Below are 14,418 nucleotides of genomic sequence, written 5' to 3' on the forward strand. Positions count from 1 at the left end.
GGAGGAAAAGATATTCAAGCAATTGGACCATTGAAGCAAGCTGGTGTAGCCATTTTAATATATATTAAAATAGATTTCAAACCAAATCTAATCAAAGGATATGGGAAAGGGTACTACATACTCATCAAAGGAAAAATCCACTGAGATGACATTTCAATTCTTAACTTCTATGCTCTAAACACAAGGGCACCCACTTTTGTAAAAGAAATACTAGTACTGCTTAAACCACATATTGACTCTCACATACTGATTGTGGGAGACTTCATCTCTCTTGCATCCCTCACCAATGAACATGTCATCCAGCCAAAAACTAAACAGAGAAATATTGAGCTAACAGATGTTATACACCAAATTGGCCTAACAGATATATACAGAACATTTCACCCAAACATAAAAGAATATACCTTCTTCTCAGCACCTCATGGGGCTTTCTCTGAAATTGACCATTTACTAGGACACAAAGCAAGTTTTAACAGATAAAAGAAATTTGAAATGACTTCCTATATCCTATCAAACTACCACATATTAAAAGTTGGATGTCATCAACATCAGAAGCAACAGATGGCTTACAAACTCATGGAAATTGAACAACTCTCTACTGAATGAAAACTGAGTCAAGACAGACATAAGAAAGAAAGAAAGACTTTCTAGTATACAATGAAGATGAATACACAGCATAATCAAACCTATGGTACACAATGAAAGTGGTGCTAAAAGGAAAGTTCATGGTACTAAGTACCTACATACAAACACTGGAGAGATCTCACATGGTCTTGACACAGAATTCTACCAGACATTCAAAGAAGAGTTAATGTCAATACTCCTCAAATTATTCCACAAAATAGAAACAGAAGAAACACTGTTCAACTCATTTTATGAGGCTATACTTATCAGATACCCAAACCACAGACCACATAAAGAGGACTGCAGACTAATTTCCTTTAGATATGCAAAAATACTCAATACAATAAAATACTTGCAAACCAAGTCCAAGATCACTCCAAAATGATCATCCATCATGATTAAGTAGGGTTCATCTCAGAGATGCAGGGATGGTTCAATATACAAAAATATGTCAATGTAATACACCATATAAACAAACTGAAAGAAAAATTCCCCACATGATCATCTCACTAGATGCAGAAAAGACCTTTGACAAAATCCAACACCCTTTCATGATAAAAGCCCTGGAAAGATTAGGGATACATTGGACATTCCTAAACATAATAAAAGCAATTTACAGATTTACAGCAAGTCTATAGCCAACATCAAATTAAATAGAAATTCAAAGCAATTCCACTAAACCCAGATATGAAACAAAGTTGTCCACTCTTTATCTCTTTAATATAGTACTGAAGTTTTAGCTAGAGCAATAAGACAACTGAAGGAGATCAAGGGGATCCAAATTGGGAAGGAAGAAGTCAAAGTGTCATTATTTGCAGACAATATGATAGTATACATAAGTGACCTGAAAACTTCCATCAGGGAATTCCTACAGCTGATAAACACTTTCAGCAAAGTGGCTGGAATCAAGATTAACTAAACAAACAAACAAAACAAACCCAAACGAAACCAAAGAACCCACCCCCCCCCAAAAGGTAGGCCTCCTATATACAAATGACAAACTGAGAAAGAAATCAGGGACACAATACCCTTCACAATGGCCTGAAATAATAAAACATCTTGGGGAATGCTAACCAAGAAGTGTTAAGACCTGTATAATGGAAATTTTATGGCTTTAAAGAAAGAAATTGAAGAATATATTAGATGATAGAAAGATCTCCCATGCTCATGGGTCGGTTGGATTAACACAGTAAAAACGGCCACCTTATCAAAAGCAGTCTACAGATTCAATGTAATTCCCATCAAAATTCGAACACAGTTCTTTACAGGTTCTTCACACACTCCTCTGGGCACCTGATTTTTGATGAAGAAGTCAAAATTATACAATGGAAAAAAGAAGGCATTTTCAACAAATGATGCTGGTCAAACTGGAAGTCTGCATGTAGAAGACAATGAAAAAGGAAAATGTGAAAAAAATTCAGCTATTAGGGATGAAAGTAAGGAAAAGACGGTCTTTTAAACAAACATCATGGGCTAACTAGATATCAATACAGAAAATGAATGTACTATAACACAGAGTGCTACATATAATTTAGATCTTAAAATTAAAAGAGAACAATAAAGCTTCCAAGAGACCAGTGTTTACATTATAACATACCTTTCAACCTTTGGACGGTCAAAGGTTATTTAAACAAGCTTTAGTGCACCTTAACCACAAAGGAAGTTTTAAAATGCTTTCTTCAGATGGCTGTTTAGGATCAATAAGTTATACAAGTTAATTGTTACTTGACCAAATCGTGGTCATATCACTTACTAGTTTATTTTTATCACAGGAATATACATCTAGGGTGCAACAGGTAGATTCTATAGAAAGGTAAGGTAAAATAGATAAGGTAGGTCTTCAAAAACCTCAGAGACATACAGAATATGGCATTTAAAATGCTTTCTATTATTTTAAAGATTCATTCACAATGAGACAGGTTACCTCCTGGCAACACCCAGCCTACCTCAAAGAGGATGATGAGCATCAAAGAAGCTCCTTACGGTGATGGCTTCAAATGTGACAAACAAACCACTGGGCAAAATATCCTCATTTCTGCCACAGACAGAATTCTGCCTAAAAAAGGGCAAGCTTGGATACAGGGAGAGTCAATGGCCAAACTCTGCCAAGACAGGGTAAGGAAATCAATAGTTTCTGCCTCACAATATGTCTGTCAGATATATTGGGCCAAAAGGCTGAAGATGATGCTCCAACATTATAGAGAGTTGTGGGTGACTGTTCATATAGCAAACTGTCTCTGTCATCTCCTCATGTGGGAAGCTGCTAACCTGCACGCCTTGTAATTAATTTTATCCCTTCTCAAGTCTCTGATGGGTTGAAGATCAGATAGTTTAGTTTTACAATTAAGCTTAGTAGTTTAGGGGTTAAGATGTTTTTAGGTTTAGATAGATGTTTTAAGTTGATAATGATGAGGTGTGATAGATACTGATTTACATTCAGAATTTTAGACTCACCAAGATAGGAAAGACGTTTTCTTCAAGGCTGCCAAATACAAATAGCCAAAACACTAAGAATGTAACATTTATATAATTCCTGATTGTTTCATAGTTCTTCTTGCTATAGGTAGTTTATTGTATATATGTGTAATGATATAAATGTATATGTAAAAAATAAAAAAAAATTAATAAAAAGAACTTGCATTCATCAATAGACACTAATAGAGCATAGTCAGAAAACAGAAGAGGCACACACATGTAGTGTTCGGGACATCAGACTATCGTAAGGCCTTTGGCAAATTCAACACCCCTTCATGATAAAAGTCCCGGAGAGATTAGGATTATAATGGACATTCCTAAACATAATAAAGGCAATTTACAGATATTCTCTGGGAACAGATTTGAATCTTGACTGCTACTCATGTGTCATTATTATTTGTGTTTGTTTGTATGTCGGGGGAGTGGGTTTACAGTGTTCTTCTACCTTGTGATTTCTCTTGTCATTTTCTTAATCTCTCTGTATACTATCTATTGGAACATATAATTACTTTTTTTTGTTGGGTTAGGGGTTGAACTCAGGACCTTGAATATGTTAGGTAATTGCTCTATGACTGAGCTACATCTTTAATCTTTCTATATATTTTTGTGTAGTATCTATACATACAACATAGATTTCTCCAACATGTACATATCCAGAATATGCAAGGAACTTCTACAAATCAGAGAGACAGAAAGGGGGGGGGGTAGAGGGGAAGAGAGAGAGGGAGAGGGAAGGGTGGGGGGAAGTATCCGATTAAAATCCAGGAAAAATATAAGAAGGTCACTTTATAAAAGAGAATGGCCAAAACCAGATGGCTAATAACCAAAAGGGCTTTCAAAGAGAGGCAAAGAATACAAAATGGAAACTATTTTCTGGGTATGTTGATTCATGTCCATAATCCCAGAATTTGGGAGGTTGAGGCAGAAATGTTAAATTTGAGACCAGCCATGGCTACATGGTATAACACTGTCTCAGAATCAAGCAAACAAACAAACCCTCAAAACCAAACACCCAGCTGCTGTGGCTCATGTGTGCCTATTCTTCTAGCACTGAGGATGTAGAGGTAAGATCAGGAGCTCAAGGTCAGCCTGGATTACAGAAGACCCTATGTCAAAAAACAGTAAAAACCAAAAAACTTTATAAAGTATAATGCTGATCACAGCTTTGCAGCAACACACACACACACACACACACACACACACACACACAGACACACACAGACACACAGACACACACAGACACACACAGACACACACACACAGACACACACACACACACACACACACACACACACACACACTTTTCAGACCAGTGCTGGGATTCTCCCACTTCAGCCTATGAAGACCTTAAATATCAGGATAATTAATTAGGAAACCAGTAATTCCAGAATATATATCTTCCAAGAGACATGCATTGACTGTTGTTACAGTTTAAAAAATAAAAAAGTTCCTAGGGACCAGGCATGGTGCTGCATGCTTGTAATCCCAGCACTTGGGAGGCAGAGACAGGTGGATCGCTGTGAGTTCCACGTCAGCCTGGCCTACAAAGCAAGTCTCCAAACACAAAACAAACAAACAAAAAGTTCCTAGGATACACAGAGTATCCCATCTATTCTTGCTACATGGCACACCATCATAAAACTTAATGCCTTAAGACAAGTTATACCCTCAACAGATTATGTAGGTTAGGAATTTAGAAGAGCGCAGCAATGTCAGTCTTGGTCCATTCCAAAGTAGGGTTAGCTAAGAAAAATCAACACCCAGCTTTGGCTTGTTCACTGGGACAGAGGTTCTCTGGAAATACCTTTATTGATAAACTTCACAACAAATGCTCCAAAACAACAATAGGTTAAACATATCATCCCTATCTAAACTCTGGAGACCTATTTTAATACATTCTGGCAGTACATGTAGGCTGATTTCCAAGCCCAAGTGCTACCTAAGGGTTTCTTGGGCCTCGCCTCATTCGTCATGTAGCATTAGTTCACAGCACACTGACAAGCATTTTGAGCTTTTAGGAGACAAGCATAACATACATTCCAGAAAATGATGTGACATTTTGCCAATGATGACCTTACCAGTCTCTCCTATTAACATCCTGACTTCCTCATCAAAGTAGTTTCAGAAAATGTTGACTGGCATTAGGAATATACGTTCTAAGAAATGAGAAAGGACTTGATTAAAGTATTCTGCTAAGAAGATAGCACAACACCAGAAAAATGTACGACCACACTGAAGTCTGGAAGCTACCGAAAATACTATATAAGAAAAAAGAGCAAGAAATTTAAAAATTAAAATTGAGACTACAAACTGATGGCACGGGCTCAGCAGTGGAGTGGAGTTCACAGAGAATACAATGAGAGAACTTGCATAGATCCATATAATTTACAAGTCCGAATTAGTGGGAAATAGTACAAATACTAGCAATAGCCCAGGTACTTGTACTACAAATGACAAATGACCTAAATTTCATAGAGCCCCATAGGAGACAATGTGGGACTGAAAGAGACACTTAAAGAAATAGTATCTGGAAACATCTCAAATTTGAGAAGGACACAAATCTACAGATTCAAGAAGCTGAACAAACCTCAAGTTGGAGAAATCTATTGAATTACAATGCGCGCCATATTTGCAGCTTGGAAAACGAAGAATAAAGGGGGAAAAAAGTCTTAAAAGCTGTTAGAGAAAAACAGTACATTATCTGTAAGGGTAAAGGTAATTTTAGTGCCGGCAGGAGAAACCACGAGGGACAGTGTGGACCTCAGATGCCTGAGCAGCCCCAGCGTGGACTTTGACTCATTTCTAGCAGGTTGGCCTCACAGGCTCACCGTTTGCCAGGGGACCGCTGGTGACCCTGCCACAGGTGGGGTGCGATAGTACCATCGTGGTCCGCACGGCACAGCTCAGCGATTGTGTATCGCCGTGCCGACAGCTCAATTATCCTGACACTGGTAATTCTCAGCTCCCCTGCCCTTCCTCAGACAACACCATTCACAGTGCTGGCAGCATCACCTCACCTGTGCCCGGCAAGGTTTGCCAAATCGTCCGCGGGAGTCCTAGTAAAAGTTCAGCGGGACAGGAAGTCCCGCCTGTCGTTACGTCACAACACCGCGCCGCGCCGGTCCCGGAAGTTGAAACCCTTAGAAAGCTTTGCGTGAGAGGATCTCGAGTGTGAGTTTTGGTGGCAGCTTGGTGGGTAGGTGGTTCATAGCCGGCAGATCGTGGGAGCACATAGTTTCCCGTATTTCATCTGAGAAAAATCATAGTAATTATTACCCACACACAGAAAAAAAAACTGCTCTTTTCTTCAGTACCTCAGTACCACCATCCAGCTAGCTGTGCAGTGTAAATTGCTAAATATTTTCATTACCCTTCTTTATCAGTTCTACTTTCCATCTCCAGTAAGTATAACAGTTAATGAATATAGAAAAAGCCAACCACTCTGCTAAGAGTTTACCATGAACTAATTTTTAATTCATCACAGCAATTGGTGTGGTCAGTATTAACAAGCGATCATTGGAGAGAGATGACATAAAAATATTTTTTAAATGCTTATATTAGAGCGACAGTGTATGATATATGCAAGGTGGTGCCCCATCACAGTTTATGTCTGTAAATTTCTCACCACTAATGCTATTAAACTATAGATGGTGCCACTCAGGACTATTCACCTACCTCTCCAAGGTCAGGATACATGCAGAACTCAATGAAAAACGGAAATGGAATCTTAAAAACAACTGGAAGCTGTGCTACAAGTCTCTTTTCCTCCTGGCTTCAAATCTCTCTGGGTATCTCTTCCATCCTTTCTTCATAGGCTACATGACAGAATGCACTGATGCAGGATTTCTTTCAGTTCTTGGATATGCACCTGTAATGTATCATCTCAGGTGATTTATGTTTCTGATTTCACTGAACCTGTGCCAGAAATAACTGAAGGTTCAGTCTTTCCAGACTTAACAGATGGCCCAGGATTATTTCTATTCACATGCAGTGTAAAATGAGATGTGGAGAAGCCAAGTAACTTGCCCAAAGCCATTTGGGAGAGGTAGGCTCAGGTTACTTGCAGCGACTTCTGAATTGTTCTTCGTGTCTTCTCTGGACAGTCTACTTTTGGAATATACATGCTCTTACTAAGTTGTCATTTTTGCACAGATGTTCCCTTTGCTACATGACAATATAACTGTTGTGGCTTATATAAGTAGTTGAGTGCTCTCTGAAGTCTTCAGACATATTTGACATGTGTCAGGTAAGCTGTAATCTGGAGCTATTAAATACTGAGATTTGGAAATAAAATACTTCTCTCTCCCCATAGGGTCATGTGTTGGACACTTGTTTACCATGTAGCAGTCTACAGAGGTGGAGAGGTGGCTTGACCATTGAGAATGTCATGTCTGAACTGGCTGTTAGAAACTGAGGACTGAATCAGGGAAGCAGATCATTGAAGGAATGTGCCATTCTAAACTGGACATGGTGGGGCACGCCTTTAATCCCAGCACTCAGAGGCAGGCAGATCTCTGAGTTCGAGGACAGACTGGTCTACAAAGAGAGTTCCAGGACAGTCAGGGCTATTTACACAGAGAAACCTTGTCTCAAAAAACAAAACAAAACAAACAAAAGATATATCTTCTTTTTTTTTTTTTTTTTTTTTTTTTAATCTCTGTGTGCTTCCTGGACAGCTTGGCACTACCACATTCTCCCCACCACAAGCATTTCTCACCACAGGCAAAAGCAGTGGACTGAAATTTCTCGATCTGTAAGCCAAAATACGTTTGTTTGTTGATTTTGTTTGTTCTGAGGAAGGATCTCTCTACATAAGCTGTTCCCTAACGCAGACTACGCTGTCCTTGAACTCACAGATGTCCACCTGCCTCTACGTCTCAAATACTAGGATTAAATACATGTACACCCAAATTATTTTGTCTTTTAAATTTATTGGGGCATTTTGATACCATGATGAAAAGTGACTGACATAAAAGACGTCTTTCTTTTATGTATGTCCTTTAAAATTTTTTTTTACATCAGTTTCCAGCTTCCATTAAAATGGGATTTCCCTGTAAATCATCCTTTTACATTCTTCAAGTATATTAAAATCCATGTGCATTACTAACTTATTTGAAGGTCTGGAGAATTTTGAATTGAAACTCCCCAGCCCTTTGCATTATCTGTATTAGAACATCTTAAATTTTAGTGTAAATAAGAATTACTTCACTTGGTTTGTTAAGACAAATAATAATTTAGTAGGTTTTGGATACAGCATAGAATTTGCATTTTAGACAAGCTCTCATTATTTTGTTGCTTTGAGTGAGTATTAGGCCATGCTTCAGTGACTTCTCTTTCTAACAGTAGAGAAAATATCTAGGGGTAAGGTCATAATCTTCATTTATAGTAGTAAGTACATGAAAACTTGGATAAATGTTTTGTAACATATGTCTTACAACAGATGTTTCAAAAGGAGAGAGAGAGAGAGAGAGAGAGAGAGAGAGAGAGAGAGAGAGAGAGAGAGAGCGCTCTGTTCAAGAAATACCTCCATGGCGTACAGGTGTAAGGTATTCTCTCAATTAGTGATCAATAGGGAAGGGCCCAGCCCATGGTAGGAGGTACCATCCCTGGCCTGGTGGTCTTGGGTTCTATGAGAAAGCATACTGAGCAAGCCATGAGAAGCAAGCCAGTAAGAAGCACCTCTCTATGGACTTTGCATCAGTTCCTGCCTCCAAGTTCCTGCCCTGTTTGTGTGACTTCCTTAGGTGATGAACAGCAATGTGGAGCTGAGTAAGCCCTTTCCTCCCCAACTTGCTTTTTTTTGGTCATGGTGTTTTGTTGCTGCAATAGGAATTCTAACTAAGGCAACAGGTGATTGTGTTCAGTTCCATATTTTAAAAATGTTATTTATAAGCAGATAAAGCTCAAGTCCACACTGGCAACCCAGAACTCGCTCATGAGCTCCAAGCTTGAGAGGCAATCAGGCAATAAAATATATTCACTTGAAAGACAAATAAGAGAGACTTGATACCCTATGAGCATATACAGGGGGAGGTAATCCCCCTCAGGAACAGTCATAGGGGAGGGGAATAAGGGGAAAAGAGGAGGGAGGGAAGAATGGGAGGATACAAGGGATGGGATAACCATTGAGATGTAACAAGAATAAATTAATAAAGGAAAAAATTACAAAAAAAGAAAGAAAGACAAATAAGAATGATAAAGTTAGTGTAGTCCACCTATGACTGTTTGCTTGAAACTCCATTGGTCAGATACAGATATACACCAATATAAAATAAAAATAGGACCTGAAAATCAGATTGGAGCTGAAACAATTATTTCATATCTTGACTTTAAATAACTTTGGATATCTATTTTTATCATTCTTTGTCCAAAGGCAGATTGATGGAGAAAGGATAGGAGTGAATAATTTGTGGCAAAGGAGTTATAAGAAAGATAAAAAAATGACTTTTGGACTGAACACTTTATTACTTGTGTGAGGTTCTCTGAAACTTCATATTTGGCAAGATGATGGCAACATTCAAGATGGTGTCTGTCAACAGCCAGTGTCCTTGAGTAGTTGTTGGTACCTACATTTCTGTGAAGGGCACATATTGTGAAAAAGAAGAACTTTTGTTGTTTCTTTCTAATATTCTTGTTAGTTACTGGAATACAGTGTTCCCTTCTTAGGTTGTTGTAGAGGGATGGACACACCGAGCTTTTCTTTCTCTTTGATTTTAATTCCAAATACCTAGGGGAAGAATTTACAATTGGCTTACCTTTGGTCTGATGTCCAATAATTGTCCACTCACAGTGACAAGTGCTAATGGCCATGTTGTTCCTCTGCCAGTGTAAGTGAAGGATCATAGCTGAGTGGTGCAAACATTCCATAAAGGACTCTACTAGAAGCATGGCTGGCCATAAAATTAGGGCATTGTATACTGATTTTAGTGATATGCTTTTACCTTTTACATAAAAGACTAGAATCCTAGTGTTCTTTCATATTTTATTAACTATTTCTTAACAGTCTGAGCACTCCTCAAGGCTATGGCTACAGGGCATCCAAAGATAAAGTTCTGGCTGTTATAGACACACAATAAGAAAACTGAATAAATTAATACATAATGATAGTGTAAGAGAAAGTAAATGTAAGTTTCAAAAATGTTTTAGTAGAGAGAGAGAAAGAAGCATGGAGTTGGAGGTGGGGAGGATCTAGGAGGAGGTAGAAGAGGAGAACCATGATCAGAATATATTGCATTACATTTCTTTATTTTCAATAAAAAGATTTAAAATACACATTCTTTGAAAAATAGATCATTTTAGATCCTACTTACTAAGGGTCAATAAAATAAAAAATTAAGTTAAAGTGTCTTATAGAAATTCTGGATTATTTAACTTTTTAAAACTTTTCATAACGTATAAACCTTGTTTTCTTTTCTTAATTTAGTCTTTTTATTTTCCTGAGAACTTCACACCTGAATGCTTTGTGTTTACATCATTCCACCTCCTCTCTCTTCCTTCATCATCTCCCTTGTCCTTCTCAAGATTATGACTTCTTCTGCAATTATTTCTACCTGTCTCTATCTTTCTCAACACACAAAAATCCTACTGAGCTCACTTAGTGTTTCACCTATGTACACTTTTTTATTTAATTAATTTATTCAGATTACATCTCAGTTGTTATCCCCTCACTTGTATCCTCTTGTTCCTCCCTCACTCACTCTTTCACCCTATTCCCTTCCCCTAGGTCTGTGATAGAAGGGGACCTCCAACCCCACCATGTGGTCACAGCCTATCAAGTCTCATCCTGGTAGCCTGCTTATCCTTTCTCTGAGTGCCACCAGGCCTCCCCACCAAGGGGAAGTGGTCAATTATGGCACCAGTATTCCTGTCAGAGTCAGTCTCCACTCTCCACACAACTGTGGAGAATATGATGTCCATAGGTTAGATCTGAATAGGGCTTCAATGTTTACTGCATGTAAACATTGGTTGGTGCAGTAGTTTGAACAGACCTCCCTGAGTCCAGATCTGCCCCTCATTATGTTCTTGTAGGTTTCTAGGACCCTCTGGATCCTTCTATTCTCCCATTCTCTCATACTTTTCTCACATAGAGTCTCAACAGGAAGTCCTCACATCTATCCCAATCTCCTGGTAAATGAAGACTTTCATTGGACATCCCTTTTGGGCTAGTGTCCAATTATAAGTGAGTGTATACCATGTATGTCTTTCTGGGTCTGGGTTAACTCACTCAGAATGATCATTTCTAGTTGCCTCCATTTGCCCGCAAATTTTGGGATTTCCTTGTTTTTGATAGCTGAGTAGCATTCCATAGTGTAAATGTACCACAGTTTTTTAAAATCCATTCCTTGACTGAGGGACATCTAGGTTGTTTCCAGGTTCTGACTATTACGAGTAAGGCTGCTCTGAAGATGGTTGAGCATATGTCTTTTTTGTGTACTGGAGCATCTTCTGGGTATATTCTAAGGAGTGGAAGCTAGGTCTTGAGGTAGCCCTATTCCAAGTTTTCTGAGAAAACACCAGATAGATTTCCAAAGTGGTTGTACAAGTTTTAACTCCCACCAGCTATGAAGAAGTGTTCCTCTATCTCCCCATCCTCGCTATCATGTGCTGTCACTTGAGTTTTTGATCTTAGCCATTCTGTTGGGTATAAGATGCAATCTCAGAGTCATTTTGATTTGTATTTCTCTGATGACTAAGAATGTTGAACATTTCTTTAAGTGTTTCTCAGACATTTGATGTTCCTCTGTTAAGAATTCTGTTTAATTCTGAGCCCCATTTCTTAATTGGGTTATTTTGTTTGGTGCTGTTTAATTTATTGAGTACTTTATATATTTTGGATATTAGACCTTTGTCAGATGTAGAGTTGGTGAAGGTTTTTTCCCAGTCTGTAGGTTGTCACTTTGTTTTATTGATGGTGTCTTCTGCCTTACAGAAGCTTCTCAGCCTCATGAGCTCCCATTTATTAATTGTTGACTTTAAGGCCTGGGCTGTTGGTGTTCTCTTCAGGAAGTTGTCTCCTGTGTCAATGAGTTCCAGGCTCTTCCCACTTTTTCTTACAATGGGTTTAATGTCTCTAGTTTTATGTTGAGGTCTTTAATCCACTTGGACTTGAGTTTTATGCATGATGATAAATATGGGTCTACTTGCATTTTTCCTACATGTAGACATCCAGTTAGACCAACACCATTTGTTGAAGATGATATCCTTTTTCCATTGAATAGATTTAGGTTGTTTGTAAAAAATTAAGTGTCCATATATGTGTGGATTTGTTTCTGGGTCTTCAATGTTCTAGCTAGAGCAATAAGACAACCAAAGGAGTTCAAGTGGATCCAAATGGGAAAGGAGGAAGTCAAATTATCCTTATTCGCAGATGATATGATAGTGTATGTAAGTGACCCCTAGATTTCCACCAGGAACCCCTACATCTGATAAACACCTTCAGCAAAATGGCTGGATACAAAATTAACTAAAAAAAAATTAGTTGCCTTACTATTTACAAATGACAATCGTGCAGAGGAAGTAATTAGGGGAACTGCACCCTTCACGATAGCCACAAAGCAATATAAAATATCTAGGAGTAACTCCAATCAAGCAAGTGGAAGACTTCTTTGAAAACAACTTAAAATCTCTGAAGAAAGAGATTGAAGATGACATCAGAAATCAGAAAGTGGAACATAGTAAAAATGTCCATCTTACCAAGAGCAATTTACAGATTCAAGGCAATCCCCATCAAAATACCTACACATTTTTAAAAAGGCATCAGAAGATCAATTCTCAACTTCATATGGAAAAACAAAAAACCCAGATTAGCTAAAACAATCATGTACAATAAAAGATCCTCCAGAGGAATCTCCATACCTGATCTCAAGCTGTACTATAGAGCAACAATAATTAAAACAGCATGGTACTGGCACAGCAATAGGATGGTTGATCTATGTACACATTTTTAAGGCTGATCACTTGCTATTAGATAGCCTATCAGGGGCTCATCCCTGAAGAACACTTGTTTTCTTTCCCTCACTAGTCATTGGTTATCTGCAATTCTATCTACCAGAGCCCTTGTGAAATTTCCCTTATTCATTTTGATATATTTAATGATATTATAATTATGAAGGGCTTGTTTAGACAACCATATTGTTGAGATTTTTTGAATGTGGCCTTTCTGTCTTGTCTAGGAAACAGTACCTAGCAGCAAGTATATTGTCCTTTGTATTGTACAATATTTCCACATCCTCTTATATAATGTTCCCTGAGCTTCTGAGGTGTGAGAGCCACACTAATCTGTGTGTTTAAGGATACATATTTATAATACATTTAGAAATTATATTGGTTTAGAAATATAGAGGTAGAAGCTTCCTCTGTAGGGTCTTTTCACCAAGGAGAACTTACTAGACTTACAATAACAGGCCTCAGTTTCCTCCTATTGAGCAAGCCTTAAGCCCAATTAGACAGTGGGTGGTTACTCCCAAGATAATAGTGCTACTATTGAACCATTGTGGATTGTGGTTTGAAAGAAAATGGACCCCCATAGGCTCACAGGGAGTGGTACTATTAGGAGGCATGGCCTTGGAGTAGTTGGGGCTTTGTTGTAGGAAGTGTGTCAGAAGTGGGTGAGTTTTGAGGTTTCTGAAGCTCAAACCAGGCATAGTGACTCACAGTTCACTTTCTGTTGCTTGCTGATGCAGATATAGAACTCTCAGCTATGTTTCCAGTGCTATGTCTGCCTGTATGTAACATAATTCCGCCATGCTGATAATGGACTAAACCTCTGAACTGTAAGCCAGCCCCAACCACATTGGTGCGGTTATAATGTCTCTTCACAACAATATAACCCTAACTAAGAGATTTGTACCAGAAATGGGGTATTTCTGTGGTAGGCTAGACTGTTAAGTCTAAAATCACTTCATGGAGATTATGCAATTAGCAAAAATCCTGCATGCAGGGGTCAACCACTTTACAAAGTAGTGACCCTGGATTTGGCTCACAGGCCTTTTTATGGGTAAAGATAGGAATTACAGAAAGAATTAGGTAATGTAAAACCTTATCAGTAGGAAGCAAGGCAGTTGTTACATGGGTCAGTTTTTGATAGGTTGGTGTCCAGGTGGCCAGCAGACTGCATTCTTGTGTCATGAACATTTAACCACAAAAGGAGATACCTAAACCATATAAGGATGTCAAGCACAGATGGCCAATTCTGAGATAAGATTTCTCCTGTGATTATCTCTGGGCTGCCTTTCTGGTGGGAGATTTTTATGGTCTGTTCCGGAACTGAATACTTCTCAGGGTCATGCCGAGGTCCAGCCTGTTCCTATAATGGAGACC

At 38.5% G+C, this 14,418-nt stretch overlaps 1 protein-coding gene and 1 long non-coding RNA gene across 4 annotated transcripts in view; one reads left to right on the forward strand and one right to left on the reverse strand.

Annotated features, from left to right (window-relative positions):
* Positions 1-6,193, reverse strand: part of LDAH (lipid droplet associated hydrolase) — an 83,966-nt gene extending 77,773 nt beyond the window's left edge. The window contains exon 1 of one of the 3 annotated variants that reach the window (XM_084793039.1): positions 6,117-6,193. Coding sequence is in view for 2 of the 3 variants with exons in the window: in XM_084793035.1 (XP_084649161.1) it covers positions 5,928-5,982 (55 nt within the window). In the remaining variant the exon portion in view is untranslated. The other 2 variants (XM_084793035.1, XM_084793037.1) reach the window with 2 other exon arrangements.
* A 31-nt stretch (positions 6,194-6,224) lies between these two features.
* Positions 6,225-14,418, forward strand: part of LOC311603832 — a 54,300-nt gene continuing 46,106 nt past the window's right edge. The window contains exon 1 of the long non-coding RNA XR_014781284.1: positions 6,225-6,270. This is a non-coding gene — a long non-coding RNA (uncharacterized lncRNA). The remainder of the gene's footprint in view (positions 6,271-14,418) is intronic.

This window comes from Acomys minous, assembly GCF_964271855.1.
Source record: "Acomys minous genome assembly, chromosome: 8".
In the NCBI taxonomy this organism is placed as follows: Eukaryota; Metazoa; Chordata; class Mammalia; order Rodentia; family Muridae; genus Acomys; species Acomys minous.